General features: G+C 53.8%; 4 protein-coding genes and 1 pseudogene across 5 annotated transcripts, besides 1 other annotated feature; 4 read left to right on the top strand and 1 right to left on the bottom strand.

Annotated features, from left to right (window-relative positions):
* Positions 1-48: 48 nt before the first annotated feature.
* On the top strand, positions 49-1,602 carry NCS57_01172400 (Matrin-type domain-containing protein; the record flags this gene model as incomplete). The annotated part of the gene is made up of 2 exons (XM_053061427.1): positions 49-141; positions 193-1,602. 2 exons carry the CDS (start codon positions 49-51, stop codon positions 1,600-1,602), a joined length of 1,503 nt encoding a protein of 500 aa, XP_052909813.1.
* Positions 1,603-1,847: 245 nt separating this feature from the next.
* Positions 1,848-2,833, top strand: NCS57_01172300 (Structure-specific endonuclease subunit SLX1; the record flags this gene model as incomplete). Its single annotated transcript, XM_053061426.1, has 2 exons — positions 1,848-2,083; positions 2,131-2,833. 2 exons carry the CDS (start codon positions 1,848-1,850, stop codon positions 2,831-2,833), a joined length of 939 nt encoding a protein of 312 aa, XP_052909812.1.
* A 2,108-nt stretch (positions 2,834-4,941) lies between these two features.
* Positions 4,942-10,553, top strand: NCS57_01172200 (uncharacterized protein; the record flags this gene model as incomplete). Its single annotated transcript, XM_053061425.1, has 6 exons — positions 4,942-5,358; positions 5,442-5,490; positions 5,539-6,357; positions 6,519-6,610; positions 6,655-9,326; positions 9,371-10,553. 6 exons carry the CDS (start codon positions 4,942-4,944, stop codon positions 10,551-10,553), a joined length of 5,232 nt encoding a protein of 1,743 aa, XP_052909811.1.
* Positions 10,554-11,117: 564 nt separating this feature from the next.
* NCS57_01172100 lies at positions 11,118-12,262 on the bottom strand (annotated as a pseudogene). Its single transcript has 5 exons — positions 11,929-12,262; positions 11,679-11,879; positions 11,556-11,620; positions 11,471-11,509; positions 11,118-11,423 (listed from the first exon to the last, which is right to left on the bottom strand).
* Positions 11,118-12,262: a sequence feature.
* Positions 12,263-12,809: 547 nt separating this feature from the next.
* NCS57_01172000 (TAFII28 domain-containing protein) lies at positions 12,810-14,133 on the top strand (the record flags this gene model as incomplete). Its single annotated transcript, XM_053061424.1, has 2 exons — positions 12,810-13,709; positions 13,765-14,133. The coding sequence occupies exons 1-2, from the start codon at positions 13,113-13,115 to the stop codon at positions 14,131-14,133; spliced, it is 966 nt and encodes a 321-aa protein (XP_052909810.1). The 5' UTR covers positions 12,810-13,112.
* Positions 14,134-15,865: the final 1,732 nt, after the last annotated feature.

Genomic DNA, 15,865 nt, shown 5'->3' with positions numbered 1-15,865 from the left:
ATTCTACACGAGTATTCGAGAAGCTGGTTTCTATTCATCGCAGACGATATGTTGGTCCTTGAAGAGCAGCGCTACATCCATGAGGATCTAGAGCGCCTCGAGCAAGGCGTCGCCGATCGCATTCGCGACGAACCCAAACATGTGAGCAAATCATACCTATCAGACGTCGAATTTGAGATGCTGACTCTATAGATTCGCGATCGCCTCAACAGAGATCACGAGATTTCTCAATTACTAGACCAGATCCAAGTCCAATCAAAGAACCTCCTCGACATCTACAAGGACGAGAACGGAGTACGATCACAAGAGATCCAGCAGATTGGCACCGGCGACCCATTCGAGGAGTTTTACAAGCAGCTCAAAGATGTCCGCGATCACCACGCACGATACCCCAACGAGCAGGCCGAGAACTCGGAGCAGCGGTACAAGGTCAAGAGACCGACCGAGGGAGAGCCCATGCCGTCCATCGTGGACTCTCTGTTCTCCGGAGAAGAAGCGTACGGACGATTCTTTGATCTGAACACCTGCCACGAAGCGTACCTGAACCTTCCCAACGTCAGACGATTGACATATCTCCAATACCTCGAGACATTCGACAACTTTGCCCCTGGCCACGGCGGCGTCAGTCGATCAAACAAGCTGACCGATCAGTACTTCAAGTACGTTGGTCAACTAGCAGAATACCTCGAGAGCTTCATGCGACGGACGAGACCTCTGGAGAACGTGGACAAGGTCCTCACATCGTTCGATCAGGAATTCGAGACGGCGTGGGACAAGGACGAGATTCAGGGCTGGGAGAAGGAGACGCCTTCAGATGTTGGCAAGCAGGCTTCCGCGGCAGATGCTATCTGGTGCGATGATTGCCAAAAGGAGTTCAAGAACGAAAACGTCTACAAGAACCACTTGACAGGGCGAAAACATATCAAGGCGGCCGAGCAGAGGAAACAGCGCCAGGAAGAATCGACCCCCAGCGGCGCAACCAACGGAGCTGTCTCAGCAACACGACTAAAGGAGCGCGCTGTAGCAGAGCGAGAATACAGAGTCAAGCGACTGGCCAGCGCCATGAGCACCGAGCGCAGCGATACACGCGTCAACGTCGAGCGCAAGCAGGGCATGACGGAGCGTGAGCGTCAACAGGAGCTCGACAACCTCCTCAACGTCCCCGAAGGTCCACAGGAGGCAGTCGACGAGGGTGATGGCGAGGACGAAGACGGCGAGGAGAGGATCTACAACCCCCTCAAGCTACCCCTCGCATGGGACGGAAAGCCCATTCCCTTCTGGCTGTACCGTCTTCACGGTCTAGGCGTTGAATTCCCCTGCGAGATCTGCGGCAACTTTGTCTACATGGGTAGAAGAGCTTTCGACAAGCACTTCAACGAGGCGCGACACATCTACGGTCTCAAGTGTCTTGGTGTCACCAACACGGCGCTGTTCAGAGATATTACGCGTATCGATGAGGCGCTGAAGTTGTGGGAGAAGATCCAGAGGGAGAAGAAGCGCAACAAGGTCGACGAGGGCAGTGTGGTGCAGATGGAGGATGGAGAGGGCAATGTCATGCCTGAGAAGGTGTACTATGATTTGCAGAAGCAGGGTCTCTTGTAGGCTGGGTTTTCATTGGCGTTCTGGTCATGTAACATAGGTACCATAAAACAATTTCATATAAAGGATGGTATTGGATTTAAACCATAGCTTGAATTGCCTTGCTTCTTCAAAGCTTCTGCTTGATACTGGTATGGAGTGGTGATGCTCATAAGATTAGTCATCCGACTCCATCACCCCTCCAACTCGCTCACGCCAAGTAAACATCCTCACATCGAGAAACCCTTTTCTGACGCCTGCAGCCAGGCATGTCGCAGCTTTCAAGACCCCATCCAGCCCTCTACGGTGTCTACGTTCTCCGCTCTACTGTGCGCCATGCCTCCATCTACATAGGTTCCACGCCAAACCCTCCACGACGCCTGAAGCAGCACAATGGTGAAGCCCGAGGAGGTGCTGTGAGGACGTCGCGGGAGAAGCTACGGCCATGGGAGGTCATGATCTTGGTTACTGGATTTCCCAGCTCGATTGCAGCCCTCAAGTTTGAGTAAGTTTTGTTGTGTTGTATGGCATCATGGTGTACTAACGTTCTAGGTGGGCAATGACAAACCCACATTTGACCACACACATTTCGGCAGAAGAGCGATTGACAAAGGCCGCCCAGAAACGAAAGGGAATGAAAAAGCCGCGAAAACCTATTCATACTCTTTCTTCGGTCGTTTCTAATCTTCACCTGCTCACCAGTGTACCAAGCTTTGCCCGTTGGCCATTGACAGTGCATTTCTTTGCCAGCGAGCCCAAGAAGGCTTGGGACAAGTGGCTTCAGTCGATTGATGCAGCGCCAAGACAAGGCATGAATGTTCTCACTGATTTTGGACCATCCAAGGAGACTCAGAGGGAATCGTCACCTGCGCCGTGGGGCATTCACGCCTTACCCCTGGATTATGCCCCCATGAAGGGGTACGTTGAAAAGGCACACAACGTCGTCTCCTTCGAGCGAGAAGGAAAATGCGTGCACTGCCATGAAGAACTGGAATCGGGGAGGGGACTTCATCCAATGTGTCCCAACGGTAGATGCGAAGCAATGGGCCATCTCGACTGTTGGAGTAAACACGCCCTCAAGGGTGAAGACGAGGGGGTCATGATACCGCGGTCATGCACGTGTCCGAGTTGCTACAGCGAGATTCAATGGGGTGACATGATGAAGGAGTTGACACTTCGGGTACGGGGACCAAAAGAGGTGGAAAAACTGCTGAAAAAGCCACGGCGGACAAAGAAGGCGGCTGCTGTATCTTGATCATGGTTCTGGTGTTGCATTATCGGCGTTTGGAAAGATACCCTCTGAGGATTGCTCTTTTGTTTGTACCGTACTTTGCTCAAGTCTCATGTCAATCTCTGTGGTTTCGGATGCGGTGTCCCCTGTAACTGTGAGACGGGGCGTGCTGGTCAGCCTCACACAGGTTGTTTCTGACACCCATGCCGCGCATATTCCAGGCTGAGAATAAGTCTTCAGACCTGAGGATTGATGAAGCATCAATGCCCGTGTTGAGACTCTCCAACGATCCCCAGCAGAGATCTCGTCATGTCAACCCACAAAGCACCTCAAATCTCGTCACGTCGTGTTTGCTTTGCCCCGGGGTTCCCCGCGAGCCCTGAGTCGCTGACCAGGCCCCCGGGCGCAGCGGCGTCCTTGTGCTGAACGTCATCTCGCCGTGATTGGCTCGGTAGCAGCCAATTATTAACCGACCCCTGCTCATTCAAAGTTCGATATCAGATTGGTTTTTTTCTGGGGCCGGGCTTTTTTCAGCGGGTGCCCTTTCAAGATTTTTAGGGGCCGACCTGAGTTCTGTTCTGGGAGAAGCGGGACATGCCAGCCACACAAACCGCCGACAAGGGAATATGATGATGCCTGTCAGCGCGTGACTCGACTGAACGTCCATGTCACCATCTTGTCCGCATTCGGATGCCATGTTCAATGACGACGTGGCCGTGGAATTAATCTCGGGTCGATCGCTGGTGAGATGCACAGAGCCGTGCCTAGCACATCAATCAACGTTGACGCGCAGCTGTCGAGCTCTGATATCTGCCTTGACCCATGTCAAAGTCCCTCACGAGGCTCGGAAATAGAAGCTGGGAGAAGCATCGTGGGGGCGGCATCCCTGAACCTCTCCCTTCGGACAATCGTCGCAAGGCTCGGCGTGTGCATCAGCCGGGAGATCGGATGTGTTGGTGATGTGGTTGCTCCCAAATTCGAGATAATTGCTTGCATGAATCCCCAAGCTGACCCCGTACCCCTTTGTGACCATCTTGAGCACCGCAGAGCCCGTCGATGGGTACTCTGTCTCGGTAATGTGGTTTTGCGCCCGGTCGGATGTCGTCGCCAGTGGGTCCGCACCTGAGCCTTCGGGTCCTTGTATCAGGACGGCGCTTTCCAGCGCTACGCCGACCAACGCGAGGAGAATTGGCGACGCAAGAGACTGGCAGAATGGGAGATGCTTAAGGACACATAATTCATCCTTTTAGACGCGTTCAAATCCCGTTATCGCTTCCAAGAGCTCCTGCCATATTCTCGCTGCGGGTCCGAGATCCCACCGGACCTTCCGCCGTGACAGCGACGACGGGGCCTGTGGAAGCCACCCACGGCGGCGGCAGGTACCTTTGTACCTGGCGCCAGTCAGTGCTAACGGAGGTACCTCTCACCTAGGCGCAGCGCCTTACCAGGAACCTCCCTCACACCCTCGTCCCTTCCCTTTCCTTTGTGTGCGTGTGCGTGCCATGGCCCAAGGTCGCCGGTAGGTAGGCTCGACGCTCGCGCCTCCAGATCTGGGATTCCCTCGACCCATTCCCGCCTTCCCAAGTTCCCACTCACACCCTTCACCCTCCACTCCTTCCTCACTCTTCCTCTTTCACTCCTTCATCAACCTTCCACTCTGATGGGTTTGCATGACTCGTTCCTCGCCCATCGCCTCGATCATCACCACGAGGCCCATTGAAGTCGAATACCACTTTTTTCCAGACTTGTACTCTGCAGGTCCTCAGCCTGGTTTCCTTCCTCGTCTTACAACGTGAGTATCATATTCCTCGTGTTAGTTGGGTCATACCCGGATCCTCGTGCTCTCCCTTCCACAATAACCTTTCCACCACAGTCCACCTCGACGTTAACATTTGCAGCGCAGACATAAAGCTCGGCTCGTCTTTTTCTTCTCCTGCCACCACCTTCTACGAGTCTGGTTTCTCGCCGCGATTGGGACGCCGATAGCCTGCGATGCCGCTGGTAAACTAACGACAACGGCCCCTTCTCGAGTATGAAGTCGTCATCTGCCGCGCATCCGTAAAGTCGACCGATACTTCGATACGCCCGCTCCCCAATATCGCTCCCGTTCATCCTCGACCTCCGCTTCCACCATGGTATCAGTGCCAACTGTCGGCGCCGTCGCCGCGTCAAGTTCCCACGGTGCCAGTGCGAGCTCGCGAAGTTCGCCTGCCGTCGGCGCTGGCTCCTCGTCGAAACCGAAGCCCAAGGTCAACTCAAATGGTTACCACCCTATTAATCCGCAGACGCCTCTCAGCTCTTTGTCGAGCGCTCCCCTGGATCTAACCTCGGTCGAACGCCGAGGACAACCTACCGCAATCCGAGAGCCTGTGACAAAGACGAGCCGCCCGCATGGCCTCCAAGAAGCTCCCACCTACTGCCCAACCGAGGAAGAATGGCGAGATCCTTTCGAGTACATGCGCAAGATAACACCAGAGGCGAAGAAGTTTGGCATCTGCAAACTCATTCCTCCAGATTCCTGGAACCCCGATTTTGCCATCGACACCGAGGTATGCCGACCTTGCACAACCCGCGTGCATCCCTTTCGGCATTGTGAAATGTGTCGCTCAAGAGCTCATACTAATTTGTTTAGAAATTTCATTTCAGGACCCGAAAACAAGAGTTGAACTCGGTGGAAGGGAGTACGTGTTTCACCTTGTTTTCCCACCAGGAAGAAACTGACCAGCTAGGTACCCGCGCCAATTTGACCTATCTCGATGGCCTCTCAAAATTCCACAAACAGCATGGCAACAACCTTCATCGCCTTCCCTACGTGGATAAAAAGCCGCTTGATCTGTACAGATTGAAAAAGGCTGTCGAGTCGCGAGGTGGCTTTGAAAAGGTGTGCAAGCACAAGAAATGGGCAGAGATTGGTCGTGATCTGGGCTACAGTGGCAAGATCATGTCATCACTCTCGACGTCCCTGAAAAACTCGTACCAGCGATGGCTCTGCCCGTACGAGGAGTACTTGCGCCTGGCGAAACCTGGAGTCCACCAGCAATTAGAACAAGAATACGGCGGCCCATTGACTCCCAGTCCAGCGCATACGCCAATTAAGCGATCAAATGTCAACACGCCTGCGAGCGGTAGAGGCGACTCGCCAGCGCGAAACGCATCCGATGCTCTACAAGCTAGCATCAACGGGGTGAAGAAGGAGGCGGATCGCGATACTCCAATGACCGATGCGCCAACCACCACTCCAGCACCTACTTCTGGGGGTTTTACCGCAATCAACTCTGGAGGTTTTACCGCGGTTAATTCGGGATTCACCAGTGTCAACCGCAGTACCAATGGTGACTCGAAGAGCTTTACTCCTGAATCTAAGCGATTCGACAGCCCCAGCTCCTCGGCAAAGAACACCCCAGACAACCGTGCGTCGAGCCTCATGGCTACAGCCCTGAAGCGTCAGCTCAGCTGCGACAGCTCATCAGACTCGACGAGAAAAGACGCCGACGCTGGTAAAGACGATGGCGACGCGGGTAGTCGTCGTTCTAAGCGTCTCAAGAAAGGTATGTGCACGCGATTCCAGATCCCAGCTCCATGCAAGGTGTACGCAGAGCATTTTCCGTCTTTGTCGTTGGTGGTACCATGCGCAGGGATTTCAGCTGTGATGATCCATGCCGCTTCTCATTGGCCCCTTGGCAGTTTAACTAACATTTTGTGCTCGCAGATGCCGTCCCCACTGTGGCTGGATCACACATGACGCCATTCCGTCCATCAGTGCCGAGGATTCCTAGAGATGAAGCGACACCGGGAGGCGAGGTGAGTGTTGTTCCAATTGGCAAGGAGTTTACTGACAAGGATAGAAATGCGAAACATGTGCAAGAGGAGAGGATGCTGGCTCTCTTCTCGTCTGCGAATCTTGCGATCACTCCTATCATCCCGGTTGTCTGGACCCACCCTTGAAGCGAAAACCAGATGCTGAGTGGAATTGCCCCCGATGCCTCGTTGGAGATGGTCAGTTCGGCTTCGAAGAGGGAGGCTTGTACTCTCTGAAACAATTCCAGCAAAAGGCAAACGACTTCAAGCAAGGGTACTTTGAAAAGAAGATGCCCTTCGACCACGAACTCAACTGCCATCGACCTGTCACTGAGGAAGATGTGGAGACGGAGTTTTGGCGATTGGTTGCTGATCTCGAAGAGACGGTTGAAGTCGAATACGGAGCCGATATTCACTGCACCACCCATGGCTCTGGGTTCCCTACTGCCGAACGACACCCCAACAACCCGTATGCGACCGATCCTTGGAATCTGAATGTCCTTCCTTTCCATCCTGAGAGTCTGTTCAGACATATCAAGTCGGATATTTCTGGTATGACCGTTCCCTGGGTCTATGTTGGGATGATCTTTTCGACATTCTGTTGGCACAACGAGGATCACTACGCCTATTCAGCCAACTACCAGCATCTCGGCGCGACCAAGACCTGGTACGGAATTCCAGGAGAAGATGCCGAAAAGTTCGAGACTGCCATGAGAGAAGCTGTGCCTGAGCTTTTTGAGACACAGCCAGATCTCCTCTTCCAGTTGGTGACGCTCTTGACTCCTGAACAGTTGAAGAAGGCGGGCGTTCGCGTGTATGCCCTCGATCAACGTGCTGGACAGTTTGTCATTACGTTCCCTCAGGCTTACCATGCTGGTTTCAACCACGGATTCAACTTCAACGAGGCCGTCAACTTTGCACCTAGTGATTGGGAACCCTTCGGCCTTGCGGGTGTGGAGCGATTGCAGCTGTTCCGAAGGCAACCATGCTTTTCCCACGATGAGCTGCTCTGGACAGCTGCTGAAGGAAGCACGGCAACTGGTCTCACGATCCAGACAGCGAAATGGCTAGCACCAGCCCTCGACCGCATTCACAAGCGAGAGATTTCCCAGCGTGAGGAATTCCTGTCCAAGCATTGCGAGACATCACCCCATCAATGTCATGCCACAGGGGGCAGTGAAGACACATGTCCTTTGACCTTCAAGGTTGATGATGAGGATGTCCAGGATGAAGACGAGCAATGTTGCAGTTACTGCAAGGCGTTTTCCTATCTTTCACGCTTCAAGTGCCTCAACTCAGGGAAGGTTCTCTGTCTGCTGCATGCAGGCTATCATGCTTGCTGTGACCAACCTGAACAAGCACGGTTCCGAGGCGATGGACATGTTCTCATTTATCGCAAGACAGAAGATGACATGACTGAAACCTACCACAAGGTAATGGAGAAGGCCCAGACTCCCGAGGCTTGGGAAGAAAAGTATGAGAAGATCCTAGACGAGGAGTCTACGCCATCACTCAAGACGCTCCGAGCTATTCTCCACGAGGGTGAGCGCATTCCCTATGAGCTGCCTTCACTACCGATCCTGCAGGAGTTTGTCAACCGATGCAACGACTGGGTGGAAGAAGCGACAAACTACACTGTCCGAAAGCAACAAAACCGACGGAAGAACGAAAAGGCCTGGCAGTCTGGAATGCGAAAATCGATCGGTAGCGCCGAACATGATCAAAAGGAGAGAGAGTCTCGAAATGTGTCCAACATTTACAGACTCCTCGACGAGGCTGAACGGATTGGTTTCGACTGCCCTGAAATCGCCCAACTTCAAGAGCGCGCTGAAGCCATCAAGCGCTTCCAGACAAGTGCCATGCAAGCTCTGAAGAACACGGCAGCTGTGCCAACAGACACAATCGAGGAGCTTCTTGAAGAGGGTCGCAGCTTTAATGTGGACACACCCGAGGTCGAGCAGCTTTCCAGGGTGCTGGAGCAGATGCGCTGGAATCAAAAGGCCCGAGCCAACCGAAATGTCATCATGACACTGAAGGAGGTGCAGGATCTGATCGAGGAGGGAAATCGACTGGAGATTCAGCCGTACAACGACCACCTAACCCACTACCGCGAGCAGATGCATGCTGGCCAGGCCTGGGAGAAGAAGGCAAAGGAGCTCATTGGTGCCGAGTTTGTGCACTATCCCCAGCTTGAGGCCCTCTCGCATCAAGTGCAGGTCAACTACTTGCCCGTCTCGCAGGAGACTCTGAACGCTGTCGACAACATTCTCCACAAGCAACGCGAGGCGCATCGTCAGATCATTGACATTACCGAACGATGCCGGAACCCCGACTTTCGCCAACGACCTAAGTACTCGGAGGTGGTCGAAATCCAGAAGAAGTTGGAGGATCTCAACTCGAAGCCCAATGGGACGATTGATCTCGAAAACGAGCGTAAACGCCACGAAGACTGGATGCGTAAGGGCAAGAAGCTGTTTGGCAAGTCAAATGCCCCACTGCACATCCTCAAGAGTCACCTCGAATACGTGCTGGAGCGTAACATGGACTGCTTCGATACCGAAAACGACACGCCTCGTCTGCCTGGGGAGCCAGTCTCCAGAGAGGTTAGCCCTGAGCCAGGGGTGAGCAGATGGGAAGACCCGCGGTCTCGGCAAGTCTTTTGCATCTGCCGAAAGATTGAGGCAGGCATGATGATTGAGTGTGAATTGTGCCACGAATGGTGAGTCGAGTCTTGGAGAAGTGGAACAGCGCTAACATGACCAGGTATCACTACAAGTGCCTCAAGATTGCCCGTGGCAAGGTCAAGGAAGACGACAAGTACACTTGTCCTATCTGCGACTGGCGGATGAAGATTCCTCGAGATGCTTCACGACCAAAGCTGGAAGATCTGGTGGCTCTAGCGGACGAGATGCCCTCGTTGCCTTTTCAGCCTGAAGAGGAAGAGGTGCTGCGCAAGATCATTGACAATGCGCAAAACTTCCGCAACCACATTGCTAGGTACTGCAATCCACTTTTGTCGACGGAAGCCGAGGCCGAGACTCAACGGTTTTACCTCCGAAAGATCGAAGGGGCCGAAGTTTTACTGGCGTATGAAACGAACTTCTTCCGCCAAGAACTCCACAAATGGTGTCCCGTGGCTCCTGAGGCTCCACCAATACTAGAGGTGTCACTGAGCACTCGAAAGCCTCGGCCCACCAAGCTGCAGAAGATGCTTGTCGAGTATGGAGTCGATAACCCCGACGACCTCCCTGAGCACGCCAAAGGTAAGGCCAACAGCCTGCGACGAAAGGCGGCCAATGCAGAGGCGGCTGCTGCTGCTGCTGCGCAATCACAATCCGTCCCGATCTTGCCTCCAAGTGCGGCCCCCGGAACGTATGGAGGCCCAGCATTCTTTCCCAGGACAGGGGCGACCCTGAGCGGTAGTCCTCCGACTCACGGGCACCCAGAGCGTCGACCATCGCAGTCCGGATCAAACCACTCGAGGGATAATTCAGTCAGCATGGGTAGTGGGCTACACCCCGGTCTGTTTGGAGCTGGCGGTCCACAGTTAGTTGTTGGCAACTCTTCCATGTCTCTGGAGGAAAAGCTTCTGCAAGGTCAAGACGACGGCATCAGCTTTCACACCGAGGCTGAAAAGAGTAAGGCTCTTGAAATCCTCTCGAGGACAGAAATGGGCAGGAAGCAAGCCGAGAAGATGTGGGGACCAGACGTTTGGGGACCTCGTCGTGGCTCTATGGGTGATGGAGGAAGACGCATGACTCCAAATCCCATGGACGACGATATGATGAAGCAAGAGGACGGAAACGTGGACCAGATGTTCAAGGAGATGACGAACCAAGATGAGGAGGACGACAAGAAGAAGGATGCAAGCGGTGATGTTCATATGACGACGGCATCCCTAGAAAAGGAGAGAAACGGCATGGACGCGCTCCTAGACGGCGCGTAAGCTATGCAAAGAGTACAATATTCAGAGTCGGAAGCGAGGTAGAAGGGCGTTTTAATCGGCTACCAAAACATGGGAAGGAATGGAGTTGGCTGGAGGGAATGAATGAATGTTCTACAGCGATGGAGGCATGCGAATGAGTGAGAAGGGCTCTAACTCGTTAATTTTTTCTTTCTTTTTTGAAATGATATGAAATGCATCAACGGAGGCGTCTGGTTTAACGGAGGGTTTATCTCTGGCAATACGTAGGTATTGTATTGGTTCATAAAATATGGATGCTCTCGTTGAAAGGAGCAATCTACCTAGCAAATTTCTTTTTCCAGGGCGTTGAGCCCGGACGTCTAAGTTAAGGGAACAAACAATAAATGCTGTAAACGCCTCCCCTCCACCTGATGTAGCCAAGATAGCCTCAACTGAGGAGGCGCTTTTCGTCATGTCCAATTGTTGAAGACAAGGGCTCTTTTTTCTTCTCTTTCTTTGTTGTCCCTGGACGTCCCTGAAATGAAGTAAAAGTATCCAACCCCCCAAACGCCGAATAAATGCAAAAAATTATTGTTTTCAATCTCTTTATCGGTTGATGCCGATGAGGTTGAGAAACTCGTTGCGCGTCTTGGACTTGCGCTCGAAGCATCCGAGGACGCAGCTGGTGATGGTGGAAGTGGTGGTCTTTTCGACGCCGCGCATCACCATGCACAGGTGGCTCGACTCCATGACGACGGCGACGCCCTGGGGTTTCAGGATCTCCATGATGGCGTTGGCGACTTCCTTTGTGAGGCGCTCCTGGATCTGGAGGCGGCGGGCAAACATTTCGGCTATGCGGGGGAGCTTGGAGAGGCCGATGACGGTTTCGTTGGGGATGTAGCCGATGTGCATCTAAAGGCGTTAGATGAGGAGTATTGGGGGGTGGATGGTGTGCTTACCTTGCCTGTAAAGGGGACGAGGTGATGCTCGCAGAGGGACTAGAGAGTAAGTATACATCTCGACAAGAAGAGTTCGTCAACTTACAAAGACTTCAATATCCTTGACAACAACCATCTCACTATGTCCCTCTCTAAACAAGGCATTGTTGACTATCACAAGCCAGTCAGCAAATCTTACACTTCAGCCCCCAAGGCGTAATCAACGTACCGATATCCTCAGCATTGACCTGGTATCCCTTGGTCAAGAAGAGAAGAGCCTTGGCGTAGCGCGAGGGCGTGTCGAGGAGACCCTCACGGTCGGGATCTTCGCCGACGCACTCGAGGAGCGTGCGCACGGCGCCGCGCATGCGATCGAGGCGCTGCTCGGCTTGTTCCTTTGTCTCTTCTCGTCGCTCTCGGGTGCCGTGGCCTACCTCGATGTTAGCTAGACATAAAAGACAGGAGAAGGAGGAACATACTTGGCCTACTAAGACCATCAAAGTCAATCACGGGACTAGGCGACCTCGTCTTGACGACAGCGCCCTCTGCAACAGCGCGCTTCTTCTTGGGGAGGGGTTCATCGCGAGGATCCCGCGAGGCCTTGGCAAGACTGTTGCGGCGCTGCGCAAAAGCACCAGGGACGGAAATGTCACCGTTGCTTCGCTTCTTGCTGCTCCCGTTCTTGCGATCGCGACGCTTCTTGCGACGGCTCGAATCATCGCTGCTACCGGTCGAAGACCCCGAGACGCTGGCGGGGCGCTTCTTGTTCGCTGCGACAAGAACGCCGTCTTCTGAAGGAGCCATTGCTATGATACTAGAGTTGTTGTCGCGCAAGAGTAGTCGGTACGATGAAAAGATAAAGAGTGAAAAGAGCAAGAGGACCAGCAAGCGATTAAAAGAAGAGAAGTGATGTATCGCTCGAGTCAGGGTCCATTCGAGTTTGGAGGAGAGGTCCCGGCCATCGGCGGCCGGGGCGGAGCAAAATTCAAGGATCATGGGGGGGTAGACGCTTGATCTGTTTGGTCTAGCGGGACTTTTTTTTCTTCATAGCTGCTCTACGGTTCTTTATCTTATCGGAAACCGCTTGACGTCACGGGTTTGTAGAAAACTTTGTTGTTTACAATTAGCAAAGTATCTTCAAAGACTTGTTGTATAAAACAAATACGGAAGCAGCTTCTAAAATCGCCAACAATTGATTTCATACAGTAAAATAAACAATACCCCCTCGTTCTCCAATGCTAGAAAACACTTCAGCTCATGTCAACTACAATCCCCATTGTTAGCCCGCTTTGTCGTCAATTGCAAGCAATCCAATTGCTCAATCAGAAAAGAGTGGGGTTCCGGCACAATCAGCAAAACGGAAGATGGAGCCGCACTCCGGTCATGTGTGATATCACGTGATCTCGCAGCAATCACGCTCCGAACATGGGAGAGGACGCGCAACGGATCCTCTTCCGTGTGTAGCGTCTTCATCTCGGCCTTGTATCCCGAAGCCGATATCGAAACTAATCCTCGCTCATCACTGTACATTCGACCGTCGATTCCTCACACTAGTCTGTTTCTCGCGATTCTTCTTGACTACATACTCCATCCAATCGAAACATCAGCGCACCTGGCACGAAGCCCAGCCAGATCTCCATATCAACCAAAACTCGAATCAACCATGGCTTCTCCTCCCTACGCCTCCTCCCCCTCAGCCATGTCGCCTCCGTACCCATCACCAGCGCAAATCCCCAACAAGAAACGCTCGTCAACCCTCGACGTAAACAACCCTTCAAAGCGCCGCAAGCCCTCGAACCTCTCGCAAACCTCCAACTCTGCAGCCGCAGTCAACCACCCTCTCCGCCAGACCTCTTTCCCCCCAGAGGCCCGATCTCCGTACCCTCGCTCCCCATCCGTTGACGCATCCTCCCACGTGAGCGGCAGCGCAGTAAGCGTCACGGCCAGCGGCGCGCCAAAGAAGAAACGCGGCCGGAAGGCAAAGAACGCGAAGCAGGATGAGGCGCGTGAGCAGACACCCAGCCTCGTAGGAGGCCGCGCTCCTACAGCCGTCAGCGGACAGGGCGGAGATAAGGAAGACGACGACGAAGATGACGAAAAGGCAGAGATGGCGCTGGAGGATGTGGTTGCAAGGACACAGGAGCAGAAGCAAGAGGAGATTCGTCTACGTGCAATGCTTGTTGAGGCCTTCGACAGCCAGCAGTATAACCGATACGAGCTTTGGCGCGCAGCCAAGCTCGCCGATTCTGTCGTCAAACGAGTATGGCACACCCACAGCCTACGAATGATGCATTTCCCTTTACTGACTACGGCAGGTGGTCAACGCGACCGTGTCGCAATCCGTTCCGCAAAACGTCAGCACAGCCGTCAAAGCCGTTGCCAAGCTCTTTGCTGGTGAGATCATCGAGGCCGCCCGCAACGTGCAGGCCGAGTGGATAGCAACAGGAGAGAAGCAGAGTGAGCTCCCAACACCGCCCCCCTCCAACAACGATGCAGCCGCCGAGGAAGAAGAGGTAGACCTGAAGCGCGGGCCCCTGCGTCCTGACCACCTGCGTGAGGCATGGCGTCGCTACAAGCTGTCGGGAGAAAGCCGCGGAGTGGGCGTGCAGCAGCTCTGGCATGCGCAACAGGCCGATGGTGTCGACCGCTTCTCGACACGCACGGGAAAGCGGCTCTTCAAGTGAGGCTGGCAAGGAGGGAGCCCATGCACGAGGCAAGCACGCCAAGACATGGCTACGACCCTGTCTTGGAAAGATGTGAACGTGGCAGAGCAGTTCTGGGCAGAGGTTGAAAGAAAGAAAGAAAAGGAGAAGATGAATGGTCTTTAAAGCGTAATATGATACCCTTAGCCAGATCGGGAAATACTGGCTCGATACCCTGCCAGACGAGATAATACCGAATCGGGCATGTTTTTGACTCTACAAGCTGAAATGTCTTGCATCCGTCGCCAATGCCTGTCTGTGGTGTCACTCATTGTTGGTGCCGTTGCTCGGTGCCCGCGGGGAGTTTATCGGTACTTGTGAAAATCACATACAAATCTGGTATGGGCTTGCCATGTGGCAGAGCTGGCTAAATTGTCAAACTGCCAATTAAACCCTCCCAATTTGCTCTTGTTTTTTTGTGTTGCAAACGGCCATCTACGTTAGTCGGTAAAAACACCAAAGCGAGCGGATACGCGGGCCACAGTGTGGTGGACTGATCTGATTCTTCTTGCTCAAACCTCGGTATCCTTTGTGGCATTGTGCAAGCAAGCTCAAGGGTTCTGCTTACTCTCACCTTGGCCTTGTTACACGAAACGCTCGTCTTGGCCCTCGCTGCCTGTCTCCTTGTGAGACGCTGCCAAGCGCAATCGCGGGGGCATCTGGGAAACACGGCACACTAATCTCTCCGTACGACTTGCTCTATAGTCCCATGAGTTGGAGCCAAGCCTTGGCTGCTGAGGTCGAGACTCTGGACCTCGCTGAGTCGCTGCGCTGATAGTGGGTTCTTCCGTCCGCACAGGACCCAAGCAGGGCCCAAGCAAGCCAGGAGTTGGTTGTAAGCAACCTCCCAGGGCTGCTGTCGCCTGTCACGGCTAACAACCAGGCAAGCAATCCTTGCTTGCCCTGCCTCAACAGCCAAGACTTTCTGTGGCATGCGTAGTCAGCCAGCTCAACTCACCAGACCTGCTCCAGCGAAAGGCGTCCCGTCAGTGACAACTCGCCGGCAAGCGAACCTTCGAGCAGGGTCTTGGCAAATGTTCCGGGTCCAGACTGTCTTTGGTCCCTGAGCTCACCGACCCCAGACAAGACAGGTCAAGCCAAATCCACCTGTCACCGTCTCTGCCCCAAGCACATTGGACCCAAACCACAAGACACTCATCGCCCTGGATAGTCGGCATCGCACCTCGACCGGATAGAAAGAGCCGAGAGGCTGGCTTGGCAGTCGGCTGGCCCGACAGACCGTGGCGCAGCAGTTGCCAGCCCAGCAATGCGCTGAAAAATATGGGGCGTCTGGGCGGCTGGGCATCCCACAACCAAAGGCCCAGAGACCCAGAGCCCAGAGAGACCGACCGTCCCCTGCAATAACTCGGGATTTCGCTATCATTTCAAGGGAGGCTAGGGCGCAAACCTCGACCAATGTCTCCACTGTCTGCTGTCTTGCTTGTCGTAACGTTGCTGTTCTCATGGGCGGCCGACTGTTCATGACAATGGCAGGAGTTTTCGAGACAGGTCCTGTTCCTGTGCTTCCGATAGTGACGGCGTCTCAAGGCCCCCCCAGAGCCTTGGCGCCAAGGGCGTCTTATTGAGCAATGCATGCTCGAAGTCGTGATAGGGTTGCCATGCTTGGATGTATGTTTAAAACCTCCCTGGCGCTAGCGTCTTTCGTCCGGCAGCTGGATCTGCACCTCCCAGGACATGGATCTCTGCCAAGAAC

Source organism: Fusarium keratoplasticum, chromosome 9, assembly GCF_025433545.1.
Source record: "Fusarium keratoplasticum isolate Fu6.1 chromosome 9, whole genome shotgun sequence".
In the NCBI taxonomy this organism is placed as follows: Eukaryota; Fungi; Ascomycota; class Sordariomycetes; order Hypocreales; family Nectriaceae; genus Fusarium; species Fusarium keratoplasticum.
This window is presented reverse-complemented; position numbering and strand designations above follow the sequence as displayed.